We start from the raw sequence: 16,854 nt of genomic DNA, 5'->3' as shown, positions 1-16,854 counted from the left end.
AATTACCTTTTACCTGTAGTTCAGTAGAGATGGGCAATTCCAGGACTGAAATAAGCCAACTGATTCTAGTGAAGATGGAGTTTCGAAATACATGAGAGCATTTCCTGTTTTACCACATGACATCACAAGGTGGATGTGGCGTTTCTCATTTAAGAGAAGAATATGCAGGGGTTGTGTGTTAAACATGTATGAATAAAACAAAACATTTTAGCATAGACCAGAAAATAGCATAATACATATAGGCTCTTTAAGAAACAGCTTTTAGTTTGACTTGAAAATTCCATTCTATTGTCTAAAAGAATGATTTTTTAATAATAGTGGTAGAAACTTAATACTAATGAATAAACTTTACCATTAGTAGAGTCAAAATCATGTTTGAAATTTCATCATCCTGACAACACTATTTAGCCATCACTGTTTGTTCCTTGTCTAAATTCCTGCTCCAAACTCTCCCTCTTGTGGACAAAATGTTCACTTTCTCCCTAATAATAAACCCCAGGTGCAATGATGATGAGATAATCTGTGTTATGCACTCGTGGTAATAATGTTAGGTCTGCTGAGTATATGCAAAAACAAATTAAAAACCATGACCAGCCCATCCAAAACACTCCAATAACATGCAGAATTGCCTGTGCCAGTTTGGCTTGTGGTTAAATCCCTTGTTAAAATGCAGCAACACAATCCAACTGCATTCATTTGAAGGAGAAGCCATTTTAGGACAACAGCCTCATCATAAAATTTCACATTCTCATCCAAACCACTTTGTCTGCCCAATCTGTGCTGGAGGACACCGAAAATGCCGTTCTCAGTGTTTCAACAATGTCCATGTTAAAGAATTTGGTCAATATACACAAGAATGTCTAATCATTTCCTACCTCACAATAAAATTAATTTAGCTATGCTCCTCTCACATCAAGGATTTTGATGACACAGACTACATGTTTTGAAAATGTTAAAAGTTTATGAATAACTTTAGAAAATTGTTTAATAATTTGTATTATTGTTAAATGTATTTGAGATTTAAAAACATATCTAGAGTTTTGTTTCATTCACACTTTTTTGAGTAACCTTTTTTTATTTTTCTGTCTAGTCTACATCTCTAATATATGGAGTTTAAAAACATAGTGGAGCACTTCTTGTATCACCACATCATATCTGTTTGAGGGAAAAACTCAAAACTAAGTATGCAGGGTTTGTGAGTTAAACATGTACGAATAAAACAAAACAAAACTCCAGGTATGTTTTTGATGACATTAACATTAACAACACAAACACCGCAATATGGGTGGGTCCTTTAGTATTTACACAGTCACAGTAAGAACTTGTTTTCACATAATTCATTTTACTACACCGTGTGTGGTAGAAAACTATTGACTTAACCAAAATAGCATTTAAAATTCTTCTCTCTTATGTCAATAGCTCTCTTCTTCAAACGCAACCTCCCACAATGCCGCTTTATCGACAACTTTTATTTAACACACTTTGGGCAAGGTGTGAAGAGGCTACAGGGAGTTATCAAAGCATATACAACGGCAGCATTGGGAGGCATTTCAATATTGTTACCCTGGATATTGTCCGTCAATATACCATGGAAAACGCCCCCAGCACCACTTAATACTGGCTACAGTAACATCCTCCTGTAAGCTCAAACAGAGAAACAGCCCAGAGCCAAACAACCGTGTCCAATCACAAAAGGCCTGTAGATTTTGCACTAAGTGTTCCTAGTCCCATCTGTACAGGCTACTCTCTATGCACTGGTCCTGACAGTGAGATGGTGAAAACAAGAGGCCTTTCAAATAGAGCAATAGTGCATTTTACATGGGAGTTTTACGGAGCCATGTGAGGTTATGTTATACAAGAGGCAAATCAGCTATAAATGTGTAATAGGTTGTTATAATTTAATTGGCTTCTTTACAGCTATTCAATCCATTGTGGTGTAGATTTTAACACACACTGGCAGTCAGATGAGTATGATTTTATATATATATATATATATATATATATATATATATATATATATATCATACTCATCTGACTGCCAGTGTGTGTTAAAATCTATATACATACAAATTTATAGGCGACAATTAAAGTGCAAAGAGTCATTAATTAAATTATGTGTGTGAATTAGATGCTGGCATTTCATCTGCGATTGAGCGATTCAAATGGGAAATGCTTTTTAACATGCAGTATGATTTATGACACTTTAGGCACTTTTTCAAACATTGGACCTCATTCATGAATCTTTTCTTAAAAATGTTCGTAACTTCCACTTTAAAAAAAATGCTGAGAGAACTCTGTGCCAGTCACATTCACAAAGCGTTCTTAAGCAGACAAATTCCTTCTTAAATGATAGTTGTGCCTAATTCACCAACATCCAGATACAAACACCTCCATGCTCATTTACATTTCATTTACATAGAAAATTAATATGTATTTAGTTAGACACACCCTCTGAACTTCCAAATATTGCAAATATGGTATAATGACGTGTGAAAGCATGAGGGAGAGAGTAAACAGTCAGGTGGAGCGCATCTACAGGCTACAGCTGTTTTAGAGCGTCAGCAATGATTTCAAATGTACAAACTCACACGAACACACTCAGTAAGGGAATATTTAAGTCATAAACTTACTAAAATAAGAGGCCACTTTTATCATATTGTACTGTGCTTTCCATGATCGCGCATCCATTGCAGATAGCGAGCGACGGGAGAATTCAAGGTTTAGTTCACCCCAACCAGACATGCTTTTTGTTAGCACCATCCTTAATAGTACTCCATATATAGATAATGAATGTAAATTTGTTGATTGTAAACTGCAATATTGATCTAAAACTGCTTATTAAATAAAAATTAGTTTATTAACTTCCTAAACAGAAAAACTGAAAAGCCCAATCAAGCGCTGAAAGAAGCACAATGTTTTCCTGTTTTCTGGGGGTAATTCTATGTGTGTAACCTAGAATAGTGTTGCATGGCCACCAATAATGAGAAAGGCAAAATTAGGATAAATTCTAAACTACACTAATAAATCCTAAACTCATATTTTGTGTAGCAGTACAGCTTGAAATAATAAACATGTACTTTGTCATTTTATCAACAAAAAACAGGCTACACCTGTTTGGCCTGGAGCATTACCTTCAGTATGAAAGACATTACCATTTTCTTGTTCATAAATATTTGTTCTAGCAATAAACAATGTGTCCATTAGAGGCTTAGGGTTAGTAATCTGTTGTACAAACATTAACATAAGACACACCTGTTTAGCCTTGAGCCTTACTTTCGGCAGAAATACTATTTTCATTTCCCTCATTGCTAAGTCAATAACACTGGGTCACTCAGTACAATAAAGCAGTAATTAAGGAAAAATATACATGTTACAAACAATGTTTAACTTGACAAGATATTAAATAATAAATCATCACTATATGTACATTTATTTTGATTTGATTTAGATTTTTTTTCAGCAGTTGATGGCAGACGTGAAACCTGCCCCCTCCCTCACCTGACTTTTGTTCACGCTCACCTGTGCTCTCTGGTCTTCATCTGTCAGAATAAGGGTCATGCCTCCGATCTTTGTGCGAGCACAATCTTGAGGTGTGGCCCTCTAAACAAGAAATGTGTTGCATCTAAATATCAGGTGGAGTGGAGCAGACTGAGGGAGTGGTGTGGCGCGTTCAGTGATTTGCCAGAATCGCAAAAATAAATATCAAACTAGTTCACTTAAAAACATTACGTGTAACATACTGAAAGAATAAAAAGCCTTCTTTTATTTATAAATATATGATAAAAGCATAATGTTCACATGTTTGTGTTGTCCGGATGCCAGCAGAGCACAGCCCGTACCTGCTCCTTGTATGAGCTCAGCTCTGCTCTACAGTTTGGTTTATCACGATCTGCACAAAAGCTGCTCAGTCACAAGAGGCCATTTACAGCACTATCCTAAAGTTGTTTTCCTCATCTACACGGTACTGCTCATGGCGCGGTACATCCTACTACGAGGGCAGGTCCTCCCCCTGTGTTAATGGTTTAATCCATGTCCGTGCACAAAGCTGTAAAATCAAAAACACTTATATGACAATAAACGTATGCTATAATTTGTGGACCTCTTTGGGGCCAAATGCAGTGAGTATCTCTGAGACGAGAATGAGAGTGGTCAGCAGTACCAGCAGTGGAAACTCATACCTCAGGTGAGAGACACGGGACAGGTGGGAGCGGACTGTTGACCCGGGACAGGGGGAGAAAGGAGATCAGCGGATCTGATGTGATGTGTAATGGGAGGGAAAAGAATGTAGAGAAAATAGGGGTGCACGTATGTGACAGGGACGCACGTGCAATGACCCATCCAAAATTCTGTAATCCCGTACTTCTACTGGTGTGTACTTACCTTGTGTACCTGTTTTTGGTACCAATATATATTTGTTTTTTTCTTCTTTTTTCCCCACACCCCTCTTTGCTGCCTGGTAATGAGGCAAAGATTGCAGACATTACCCACACTAACAGTGATTTGAAATGCCACAACGATCACAGATTGGTTCAGATGCCATCACCATATATGTACCTGTGCCCCCAGCGGACAAGAACAGCTCAACCTGGACACACACCCTCGTTTAACATTAGCGCCTAACACTAGCGACTGCTGGTACGATAGGGCCCCAAAGCTGACACACTATCAGACAGAAGTAACAGACATATGAGAATAAAACAGGGCTGGGTTGGCCAATCTGCCAAACAGCCCATTATATTAGGTCACGTGAATGAAGGTGAATTAAAGATTTAACTTTTTTGGTCATGGTGTCAGTAATCATGGATAATCGTAAAACTGTGATGTTTCTTTCTCACAATAACTGTAACACAATTTGTAACACACTTTCTCACAAAATTTAACACTCGGTGACATTCTTTACAGTGAGATATTCACAGAGTTACAATTAGACTAGGGCCACACAATGAGATTAATTCTAACAATATTATTGTGACATTTCAATATACTTTTTATATACAATTACACGCACATGTACATGTCTTCATGTATTAGTCACAATGGATGTAAATAAAAGACCAAACTAAGACCAACCCAAGTCAAATGTATCGTATGCATTTTAAGTCTAATGTAGCCTACTTAATAAGGAAAATCATGAAAAAATATTTTCTCCTTTTTGTCCATTTCTGTAAAACTGTGAACTCTGTGTTGTTGCAATATATTTATTTTCTTGGGACAGCGGTTATTACGTCAGCTTGATATTTTTGCGATATTTTGTGCAGAGCTAACTTAGACTTATACCTGCAGGCAGTTGGTCCACGGTTCCCACGGTGACAGGACACAGTCTTGGGGACAGGAGAGCGAGCAGATCTGGGCTCTGGGGGGCATTTCCTCATGGTCACAGAAACTGTCCTCCACTGTGCTGGGCTCAGCACTCTGTGCCTCCAGCTTTACACACCTTTAACACAAGAGCAGAGGCAATGGTGAAACTAGTCTCTAAGGCACCTAGAACTAGGTCATTTTTCACTTTCAAAACATAACTCCAAGTTTAGTCTCAAAACAGAGAGGTTGATATTCTCTGGAAGGACTGTGCAAAATACAATAGGTCTCTGTAGTTTAAAGTCTGGCTTTTAAAACAGCAGGGAACCTGAAAATCTGCAGAATAGAAGGATTAATCAAATAATCTTTTTTTTTTTTTTTTTTTTTTTTTAAGTACTTTAATACCATTTCATACTTATCCTTTCAAACAATCACATTTTTCTTTGACCTGGCAGTGGAATAATTGGGTTGATTAGCACTGAGGGAGGTCAAAAAGATTTTAGTCTACAACTGAAAATTTTATTCAGTAATCCACAAGTTTCACTGTTAATGTCGGTCCTTAAACTGGCTAAAGGCCAAATTTATCTTAATCATTCATAACATTTTCCATTGCACAGTTGTACCAAAATACCTCCATCTATGAACTATACCATTCTAGGTTGTAATACATATATATATAATGAAAGTATGGTGGGAATTAAATGGTCAACATACAATGTACAAATCATAAAAAAAAAATCAGCAGTATATTGGATTTTCATTGGACGAAACAGGTAGATTTTTCATGTTCTCCAGTTTTCCTTCTTTGAAACTGAAAACTTCACAAGCTCAGAAACAATCATCTAGATTTCACAAATCGCCTTGTTAAAGTTAAAACTTATTAAAATCCTTTAATTTAAACACTGTCTACTTTCACATTTGAGAACAAAAGCCTGACATGCCATCTTGTAACTCCCACTAAAAGGCTTCATGATAGTTATTATGTATTTTTTACAGATCAGTGGTCAGTGTTTTGCTTTTTCCTTGCATCCTTGCTTAAATGTCCTTGAAAAAACATACTTAATCCTCATTAGTAAGCATTGGTGTGTTTTGACTGTTTACTTTCCTTGGACATAGCCAGTGTCGAGGCTGATGATGGAGTGCCAATGGTAGCACTAGAGCCCGTGTGCCAGTTCCCAGTGAAGTCTCGTGGTGCCAAGAGCCAGTGTTCAGTGCCAGTGTCCAGTGCCAGGCTGAGGGGCTTACTGACCTGATCTTACGACTCTGCACTCCCTCTCCGCAGGCAGGCCCATCGTCCACACTGTTGATGGTACAAATAGACCAGGGCTCGATACGCCACTCGAACTGGCTGCACTCGCTGTAGCATGGTACTGCTTCATACACCTGCGCATAGAACCACAACAGAAGCAAACATTTGTGCATCGTACATAAGATGTGTGCATGTAAGGCCCTGATTTAAAGGTGCATTATGTAGCTTTTCTAATGGATAGTCCACCACCTGCTTGGCTCCATGGAGTTTTTGCTTTAGTATAGTGTCAAAATTTTTCATTAAAGTTGTTTATTGATTTGGTCAATGTATAGCTCATGCTTGCTGCAAACATTAGGTTCAGGATGATGCCCATAAAATCAGATAAGAAAGTAAGTCAATGACCAGATATAGACAGAAGCTAAAGATATTACAGTGTTTCAGAGGAAAGGTCAAAAACAGCAGGAAAATATCATCAAAATCAAGATCAACATAAAAAATTACAGTATAAAAGTTATTCTGCCTACCCTTATCTCCAAATACAACCCAACATTGGACAATCATCTACAAAATTAACACAGCAATTCATACAAAATAAATACAGCTCATGTTTCTGGATTTTTTGCTACATTTTTTTGTCATTTATTAACTGTTGTTATTCTTTCAAATGTTTTTTTTTTTTCCCCATTACTATTCTCTTAAAAATATTTTAACTATAAAAGATTAGGCAGCTGTTCCATAATTCAACTTCTTTGCTTGATAAATAATGCTCCTTTACTGTAATTCTTAAAATAACCAATCTCCATGGAGATAAGCAAGTGCATAATATCTTCATATTGTCTGTTGCACTGTTAAACTGTTTTGTTTGTCGATGAGCTTTGCTGCTGGTTGCCTTTGGGTCAGGCATATAGTTATATTATATAAATGACTGTGATATGTGTATTATTCAAATGCATAAAAAAATGAAATACTCAATTCTAATAGGAATCATCATTATATTTATTAGCAAAATAATGAACAAAGCAATAACAGGCACACACCGGATCACTATTACTGGCTCAGTGAGAGCTTAATTGTTATTCTTGCATGACTCACGCTGCCAATATAAAAACAATTTTAAACCATTTTTTTCCCATTTCCTTTGGCAGAGAATCGTGGCTCTTAATAATAATATTTTAATTTGGTCAAGAACGGTAGCATATTATTTTATCCTTAGTCCTCCATGTTTCACTTCTGGTCAGCCTGTCCCAGGGTTCACATTCTCATTAGTCATTATTTCATTACCTTTTCTTAAATTCTATAAATGTATAATATTGTCATTATAAAATAGTTTTGAGATTTGTAGCACAGCAGTCTAATACTGCTTTTTTAGAGAGTGATTTTTTAGTTTTCTTTTACTTTATTTGGTACTAAGAAAGTATTCAGTCATCCTTCGAGTTATACAGAGAAACTGAAATAACATCTGAAAGCTTTATAGTGTATGTTGGAAGTGCATTCAAAACCATTTTATTCACATAAGAATGAATAAAATATATGAGAGGAACAGCATGAGGGTCATAAAACACTAATGAGGATGGCTGGAGCATTTTGACTGGCAATGGATGCAAAATACCAAATGTACATACTTGGTCCACTGATTATAATGAGTGCATCAAGTATTGGAAGAAAGTTTTGTAAAAAAAGATAAATAATAAAATAATAATAAGAAGAAAAACAATTTAATGGCAAAAAAGCAACTAATGATTAAAAAAACAAAAACAAAAAAACATTTTGGAATAATTATACAAAAAATGATCTTACAGCAAAGTTATCCCATGCCTTTCCATTTGTCGTAGTCATTGCATATTTTTGTGTGTGTGTGTTGCATTTTTTCATTGCCTGGAATGTTCCACAGTATAGCATTTAATACATCTATTTGCATTTATTCAGTTAGGCCTAAGAGTGTTTTGTATATCTTTAAAAGCATTCTGATCTGTAACTTGGTCTAGAGGCAGCACCTGTTTGTCTTCATGCGGATAAATACCCTAATGCCTTACAGTGGAACATTCCAGGCAAAGCAGCAACAACATCTCAAGAAAGACAAGCAAGTGAAGTTACGAGGTGCCTTTTTAATATATAGCTTACACCATCTTTTCCAGATTGGTATAGTTGTCTGACAAAACCAGTTCCCTCTCTCATACCAGTGGCTTTATAACAATGAAAACTGCTTGTGTAAACAAGTGCATTTACTCTCAATCTATGTAACAATCTGCCAGAGTAAAAGGTATACTCCAGAGGACAATTTGCGGAGAAAGCTATGACAAGCTGTAATGTGTGTCTCTAAGAGTGTGCGTGTGCGTAAACAGGCAAAGAGTGTGCCATCCCCACGGGCCACCCAGATGCCTATTACACTCCCTCATCATCTCCCATCTGTCCCTGCAGATGCCCTGCTGGGTAAACTGGCATCTACTGCACTGCACTCACTCCAGTCTCAGCACAGGCACTGCAGCAGAGAGAGGCCCGTCATTCAGAACAATATGTACAGAAAACATGAAGGCTTTAATCTACTGGATGGTGTAATGTGGTTTTATGGATATTATTCTGTCTGGATGTGAATATTACATATGTGACTTCTGATTTCTCTGAAATGGTACAACAAACATGTTCTTCACTCAAGGTTCAAATCTGAGCAAAACCAAGGTAAAGCACTGACAGAATACCCAACCGACTGTGTTATAAGGACTCAAGTGCCCTAACAAAATAAAACCTAGACCATCTGTCTGATTAATCCTTTGTAATCCTCCAAATTAAATTAGATGTTTTCATCTTTAAACTAAATCAGAACCACCATACGAAGCTACTGGGGTCCATGTCACTGATGAGAATAACTTCATATTTCTTATTCAGTGCTGCCAATAGAACTAGTCTGGTAGCTTGGCCAATATAATGATCAGAGATCAATGTTAACCTTTTTCACCACTAATGACCCTCCACCATAAAAACTATATGGCTACATCTCAGTTTACTTTGCAATAACCAAAATCCAGAGGTTACAATAGGGTATGGGGTCATATTTGTAAGTGTACCACTCTTGTGATAAAATTTCAAGGGGGCAAGGACAAGAGGCACTAATTATATTTCTTTCCGCCATTGTTTTTAGAGCTATTTAGGATGGTGTGATATGACTCAGCTCAGCAGACGTGTTGGCACGTGCCTTCTTATGAAACTGATGCAAGTATCACTTTATTTATTTTTATGAATGTTTGTTCTTCCTTTTGACTCAGATGGCAGTGGTCCTGGAGCTGCTTCATCTGAAGAGGCCGGCCCAGAAGTCCTGAGCCGTCACCACTGAGCACATGGTCAGTGCACGGCTGGAGCAGCAGAACAAGTGAACGGTGAGTTACGTACTGTTTAAAACTGTAATACGTCTTAACATTAACATCTACAAGGACCACTAAACATATTTGTGTGTGCTTTTAGACAATGGCAATTTCAATTATGGGGTGCTGGATGTGGTAGGATGTGGTAGGATATAAAATAATCATATATTTTGTATTTAGTCTATTTCTACTTCTATTTAACACTTTATTTTTATGCATGCTCTTATTTAATCATCATTATTATTTATTGCCAAAGCAAGTTTGAAGTTGGTTATTGTATAATTTCATATGGTGCCAAACCTCACTACCTGAATACGCTAATAAAATTAAATTATTGTTTTATTGAAAAGTAGACACTGCGAATATACCTCAAACTTTGGTTTTCATAAAATCAAAGCAAAAATCTGAAACCAATGCAAAAAATAGAACATAGATGTAAAACATGATATTATGGCCCCAACCTAACTCCAACAGGAAGTCGGCCATATTGGATCAAACCCACAAATGACAAAAGCACAGCAACAGTGTACTTAGTCTGAGCAAAATACACAAAACCCATGTGCAAATAAAGATTATCAATTGCATTTTGAATATTACTTTGGGTGTGGTCCTAGAGAATTTTAAACAAAATAGCAATTTTTAGGAAAAAAAAAAAAGACAAAATCTCCCAGACACATTTTTTAAATTAAATTTAAAAAAAGTCATATAAGACATTCTATTTGTCGTGGACTTGAGAAAATAATTCACAGAGAGCTTATTTATGATGGGGCAGAATGTGACATATGACTCTAGCTATTTCTTTTAAAATAGAAAAATAATGGCTGAGGCCATTTTTGACCTCTTGAACATTAACAAAATGTAAATTTTATTCAAGCCAAAATTCAAGAATGGTAAACCTCCTCAAAACAAGAATTATCCAAAAAATAAAACAAACATCAAATCATGGCTCAGGGGTGCCCCCTCAAAATTCAAAATACATGATGAGTATAGACAATGATCCTATTGTTTTTAAAACTTAGAAACGCAAAACTTGGTAGAGACATAGCCCATGTAAAAACACATATTATGTAAGAAATGGTCTCATTGGAATGAATGAATTAGTAACATGTATATTCAGATTTTCGGGTCTGGGACGTTGAAGGCAGGGACCCTCTTGTCCCTTGAATCTCAACTGTGGCATGTCCCCTGCGGTCACAAGAGGTAGGGAGGGCCTTTATTGCCACATGTGGCTTAAATTTTCTTTGTAATGTGTCAGATGTGTGTGTCAAGTGTCTGTTGTCTTTTTGGCTTTTAAAGTCTTTAACCTTACAACAGATGAAAATTACCTATTGTGCCAACTCTAATACACTGATTAGAATGCACTGTCCTAATTCATATAAATACATTTGATGTCATGTGAACACAACCTATTTTTCACATTTTCAAAATCACAAAAGCCAAACTAGTTCTGTGAGGTGGCTCTGTGGTCTAAGCTGCAGCACTTATGCCACGCCTGACCTGTCCTACCCTGCTCACCTCCATTTCACCCTACACTATACTATCCAATATAAACTAAATATTGCATCGTGCTTCTAACTGATACAATCCAATTATAGCCTGGAAAAACTACAACATTTTCTAAAACTTATAGATGCCTATTAGGATTCTTCCTATTATAACTCCCACCTCAAGACTCAGAAGAAGCTATATTTAGGCCTAAGTGGCACCAATCAAGTCATTTTCATAACTGAGCTAAAGGACAGTGCAGGCTTGTAGCGGGGTGCGACTGGCTGAGATGTAGCATGCATTTTGTCTAACTGTCTACAATGAGCAAAGAATGAAAGCACTAACCTGAGCCTGCGTGGATGTCCATGTTAGCAGTGCAAAACAAGCCAGGGGGAGTGAGGGGGGAGAGACAACGATAGATGGATTAGTATTGTAGTTTTGCAATGATTCAAAATAATGTACAGTCACTGGGCACATTTATGGTATTATTATCTCAAAAAGTGCATGACAGCAAAATGCATTTAGTTCAGTGACATCTTTAAAGAAAATGGGAGTTCTGGTGATTTAACATTTGGCATATTTTTATTTTAAAGCATTTCAGAATTGTACATCCATTCTGTGTTCTGTTTTGTACAAAAAAATATAAATATATGTATGTTTGTATCAATTTTGTTTAAAAAAATTACTACTTGGTGGCAAAGTTACAGGTGCAATATATAACATTTCTGGGGGTCTGCTACCTGCTTGTCTTAATGGAGATGTTATTGCATATCTTAGAATGCTCCACAGTATGGCAATAAAAATGGTCAATCTCCATGGTGACACTACTTTTCAAGGTATTTTTGGTTCATGTTCATAGAGTTAGGATTAGTTTATTTTGCCAAACCCAAAGATTCAGAAGAATATCTGAGGGGACACTACAAAACAGCTGTGATGTGACCAGAACTGCATCAGAGGGCGACTTGAATGAATGAATATGTATGGAGATGTGAGAAGCCAAGGAAGTGTGTATGCTGGTACATGGTCTGTGACTTGCAAAAATACGCATTTGTCTTGTTCCACATCTGCCACACAAATATCCAGAGTAGAAAAGGGTTAGCAGAGACAAAATGAGACCGACATTTGTATAAAACCAGGTGTCATCCACAAACAAGCACACAGGTAAACCCAGGACTTTATCTAGGTCAAAGCCATAACACAATACCCAACAACCAATGACGTGGAACAAAACTGCAATATAACTATTACAATATATAAATATTATATGAATAAAAATGAATTTCCTTTGGGATAAATAAAGTATTATCTATCTATATTACAGGCCCTGTACCAGACCTTTTCCCATATATTTTAGCAGCTCTTGAGATCAAAATAAGTCCACTGCGTATTGTCTACATTATAAAGCGTTTTGTTGTCTATAGTCAGCAAATGCCTGGTTAGCATGCTAGTTGTTAGCATTACCGTGACGACCTGTAAAAGTTGTGAAAAGTGCTGATAAACAAATCATGGTGAATACATGTTCTGTTTTTCACATTTTAAGGCAGTAAAGATCAGGTACAGTGCTTTTAAGCTAAATCAGAACAGCAGAGGGCCCCTGAGTCCCACACATAAGAAGTCACCTCGTTTCACATTTCACAACATCATAACATTTAATTATAAGTTGACCAAAATTAATCAAAACTAAGTCAACACTCTCTCTCAAATATATAAGACTTTTTAGTGCCATAGGTGGAAGTTTAAATGTTGTATTTGAAGTTTCAGCCCTCAGATGAACTGGAATGTGTCCAATGTGCCCTGCTTCACACTCCAAACCTGGGAATGGCTCCAGCTTTTCTCCACACTGAATAAATGAATGAACGAACCACTGATATGTCTCTCATGCATGCAAATGAGAATCACAAGGTTACACATGAAATCCAAATTACACAAGGGCTTTATAATCACTACATAATAGAGAGTGGATATGACGGCTTTCTTCTTCACCAAATTGAGTTTGAATATATACAAGCACTGACAACCTTCACTAATTAGTGTTAAGGCCTACTTTATTTTGGAGTGGATGTTTTTTCTCACAAATGTTGAGACTAAAGTCAAGAGATATTTTTAATTCAAAACCATTTGGGATGTAAACAAATTAAAATTACCCGTTAACTAATAGCCTCATAGTATACAATGTACCACTGAAAGCTGATTGATACAGTATAATGCTACATTATTATGCATTTTGAGTACTAAAGTAACAACTGACATTGTAGTGAGGGTGCCTTCAACTGATTAAAAGTATAATAGTATTTTCTGCTTATCCTCCAAGCAATTGCTTTGCTTGGAATATTCCACAATTTAACTTATCTATCTTCATGGAGACAAGTCGTAGGTAAGATTTGTGCATGGTTTAAGGGCACAGTTGTACAACTGCATGATGGACAGGTTCAATGCAATACCGTGGAATATTCCAGATAAAGCAATAAACATTGTTTGTTTGTTACAGTTCATAAATTAGACTCTAGCACATATACAATGATGTTATTATAGATGAAGGTGTTATGTTTTGGTCCTTCAGTGTACCTTCATTATTCATTAACTGAGCTACTTCAAATCTGTAAGAAAATGTATTTAACTGCAAATCTTCAGGCCATTTTTATAGTCTTGGTTCACACTGATTATTACACGAGTGCTATCCACACAAATACATAGACTACACAGTTGAATTATATTATATGCTAACAAAACAATACCCGAGCCTGTACAAGGACATCTGAACCACTTATTATATGCCATTGTAAACAGGAGGAAAAACAAGCCAGGTAGTCATATAGAAAATAACACAGAAATACATAACTGTCCAAATAAAACTCCAACTTCAAATGCAGCCCACTATCTGTCTGCCAGCACACAGATCAGAAAAAACAATAGCATCTTTGTGGAAATACTGTGGAAATTGGCCCAAGTGAAAATGACCCCTCCAATGCACTGTATACCAACAAGACAAGCAGTTAAAATGTGCCCAAGTAAACAACAGCCATTAGAACAATACACTACCTGAAATGATGGCCCCTGCACAAGCTATGAAAACATTAGTGTCTATTGGGGCTGTTAGGGGAAAATGCGCGGTGTCTCAGGAAAGTGGAGCAAAATAAGTAAATAAAACAGTGTTGCCGAGTATAGCTACAGAAGAGGCCATATTGAAGCATAAGTGGGATTTTGCATCCTAACTGCAAAGGGAAGTGGAGATTGCATTGCCTTTAACTTTTAGAGAGAATGCATTATGCATTTGTCTGTTATATAATTAAATCAATGACATCCGTGGATCATTATTTTATATTTTGGATGTTTTGGATTGCAATATAAATCTAAAAGAAATAAGTATGTTTGAAAACTATTGTGCTAATATTGCACATTGAAATCGCAATTTGAATAGACACATTTAGGAAATTGCAGTTGCTGCAATTTTTGAAGTACAAAAATTTCCTCCACAAACAACAACATATCCTGTCTTCATCTGCATAAAATCTTACCCAGTACTTTAGATCTGCACAAGCATGTTCTGAAATGTGATTCTTGTAATACTTTTCAATCTCACATTTCAGTCTTTGTGTCAATTCTTCTGGACTGCAAATCAAATCATAATTGCGGTGCTTGTCAAAAAAATCAGCCCTACATCACATCACAACAAAGTGCAGTGCAGCCGGACCATGCTGAGGTCCTTGCCTATGGCTAGCTAGAATTCACAGTAAAAACAGCAGTGAATTTGATTATCCATTTGTGCCCGAATAGATACGGAATGCAGTATGCTGTGGGTGGACTGCAAGAAAATAAAGACTCGAAGATGGCATTAAAGCTGCAAAGCCAGAATCCTGCCTCCAGTTTGCACTGCCCCTGAGTATACCAAAATATTTTATTGAATAAAAGTAGGGACATTAGAATATAAACGCACATATGTTTGATGGAAGCTGAAGAGAACGCTCACTATCACCTCAAACTTAATATTTGTTCTGCACTGAAAAGGTGACTTGTGTGTTTTAAAAAGAAGCCGGAAACATTGTCAAAAAGGTATAAAGTCATGCATTAATGATAGGTGCGTGGCAAAGGATCAGGGCTGGTGAAAAGTATAGCACAGTATATCTCTTAAGCCTGGGTGACAAAATGATCTGTGCACACTTCCTGATAATTACAAAAAAGGATAACAGTATCCCTCTACAAAGCCGGGACTGTCAGCATCAAAGCTTTTGCAATTTATGTAAGACTTATCATGCATATCTGAGGAAAAAGCATGCATATTAAAAGTTAAGCCAAAATAAAATAAAATTAAATTAAAAAAACAACAAAAACTTGTACATCTTATATGTATATCTTCATCATAGTTTTTAGAGGTTATTATATCAACTTTGAACTTAAATTGCATAAATAATTCTTCAATCAAGTTGTTTGTCATTCTAAATTAATTTCCTTGGCTTATTTATTTTGTTTTCAATTATCAAGCCTCAATTCTAATGAAGTAGAAGAATTAACTCGGCTCATTCATTAGGATATCATCCACAACGATGTTTTTAGACACTGAAGTGTTTCGACAGAAGGAATAGTAAAATCTTTCATTTATTATCATTTTATCATTTATATGTGCAAAAAGGTATCATACTTAAACTTGAACTTGTTCTTGTACATAGTTTACAGAAAATGTTACAATTTGGATATTTGTGGATACTTGCTTAGATGTCACAAAATCAGCTTGTGATTAATGCTAATATTATGAAATCTTTCAATACTAAGAAATATTTCTACTAAAATCACTCTACATTTTTGCTCATACAGTAGGTCATTATCTATGTGCTTTGTGGTTCATAAAATCATAAGCCTATCTGGGAGATTGTGCAGCTATATCTACCAACATGTATTAGTTTGAACATTCTTATAAAAGGTATAAAGGATACTTGCAACTCAAGATATAGTCCTATTTGATGAGAGCAAAAGACAGAAATCATAAAGAATATACTGTATGCGGTGCTGGAGCTAGAGTTAACATATCTAATTTACTGCTGTCGGATGGAAACGCCTGACGCTGCATGGAAATCTATGATGAGGCTTTCATTTAAAAGTGACAGCCAAAGGAAATAGCCCCGTATAAAATGAACAGGGTACAAGAGGATCCAGACAGGAAGCTATAATTAAATGACTTTTTTTTTCAACATTTTATTAATGCTTATCCAGCCTGGTCTTTTGTGTAAAACATGCCATACCTTTTGAATCTTATCTGAAAAACTGGCACTGTAATTAAATCAAATATATTTAGCATATGCCCAGACGTTCTGAGCAATTTGTTTTCATAATTAGCAGGTAGAGACTATGATTAACCTTTGTGTTTGAGGTAAGCACAGTGGACCATCAGGATGTCGAGAAGGTTAAGAGGTGGAAAAGTGAAGTGTAGAGATTCTGGGTGAGAGCCATTATATGTTAGAAATACTGGCTAGCACT

At 36.3% G+C, this 16,854-nt stretch overlaps 1 protein-coding gene across 1 annotated transcript in view; it reads right to left on the bottom strand.

Annotated features, from left to right (window-relative positions):
• Positions 1-16,854, bottom strand: part of thsd7ba (thrombospondin, type I, domain containing 7Ba) — a 327,257-nt gene that overhangs the window by 22,703 nt on the left and 287,700 nt on the right. Inside the window, exons 18-20 of the mRNA XM_020920389.2 lie at positions 11,731-11,736; positions 6,545-6,678; positions 5,278-5,434 (exon numbers count right to left, since the gene is read on the bottom strand). Coding sequence (XP_020776048.2) covers positions 5,278-5,434; positions 6,545-6,678; positions 11,731-11,736 — 297 coding nt within the window. The remainder of the gene's footprint in view (positions 1-5,277; positions 5,435-6,544; positions 6,679-11,730; positions 11,737-16,854) is intronic.

This window comes from Boleophthalmus pectinirostris, unplaced genomic scaffold (genome assembly GCF_026225935.1).
Source record: "Boleophthalmus pectinirostris isolate CB_2022bp ecotype Guang Dong unplaced genomic scaffold, ASM2622593v1 HiC_scaffold_1, whole genome shotgun sequence".
NCBI lineage: Eukaryota > Metazoa > Chordata > Actinopteri > Gobiiformes > Gobiidae > Boleophthalmus > Boleophthalmus pectinirostris.
Note: the sequence above shows the minus strand (reverse complement) of the source record. Positions and strands in the feature narration are given on the sequence as shown.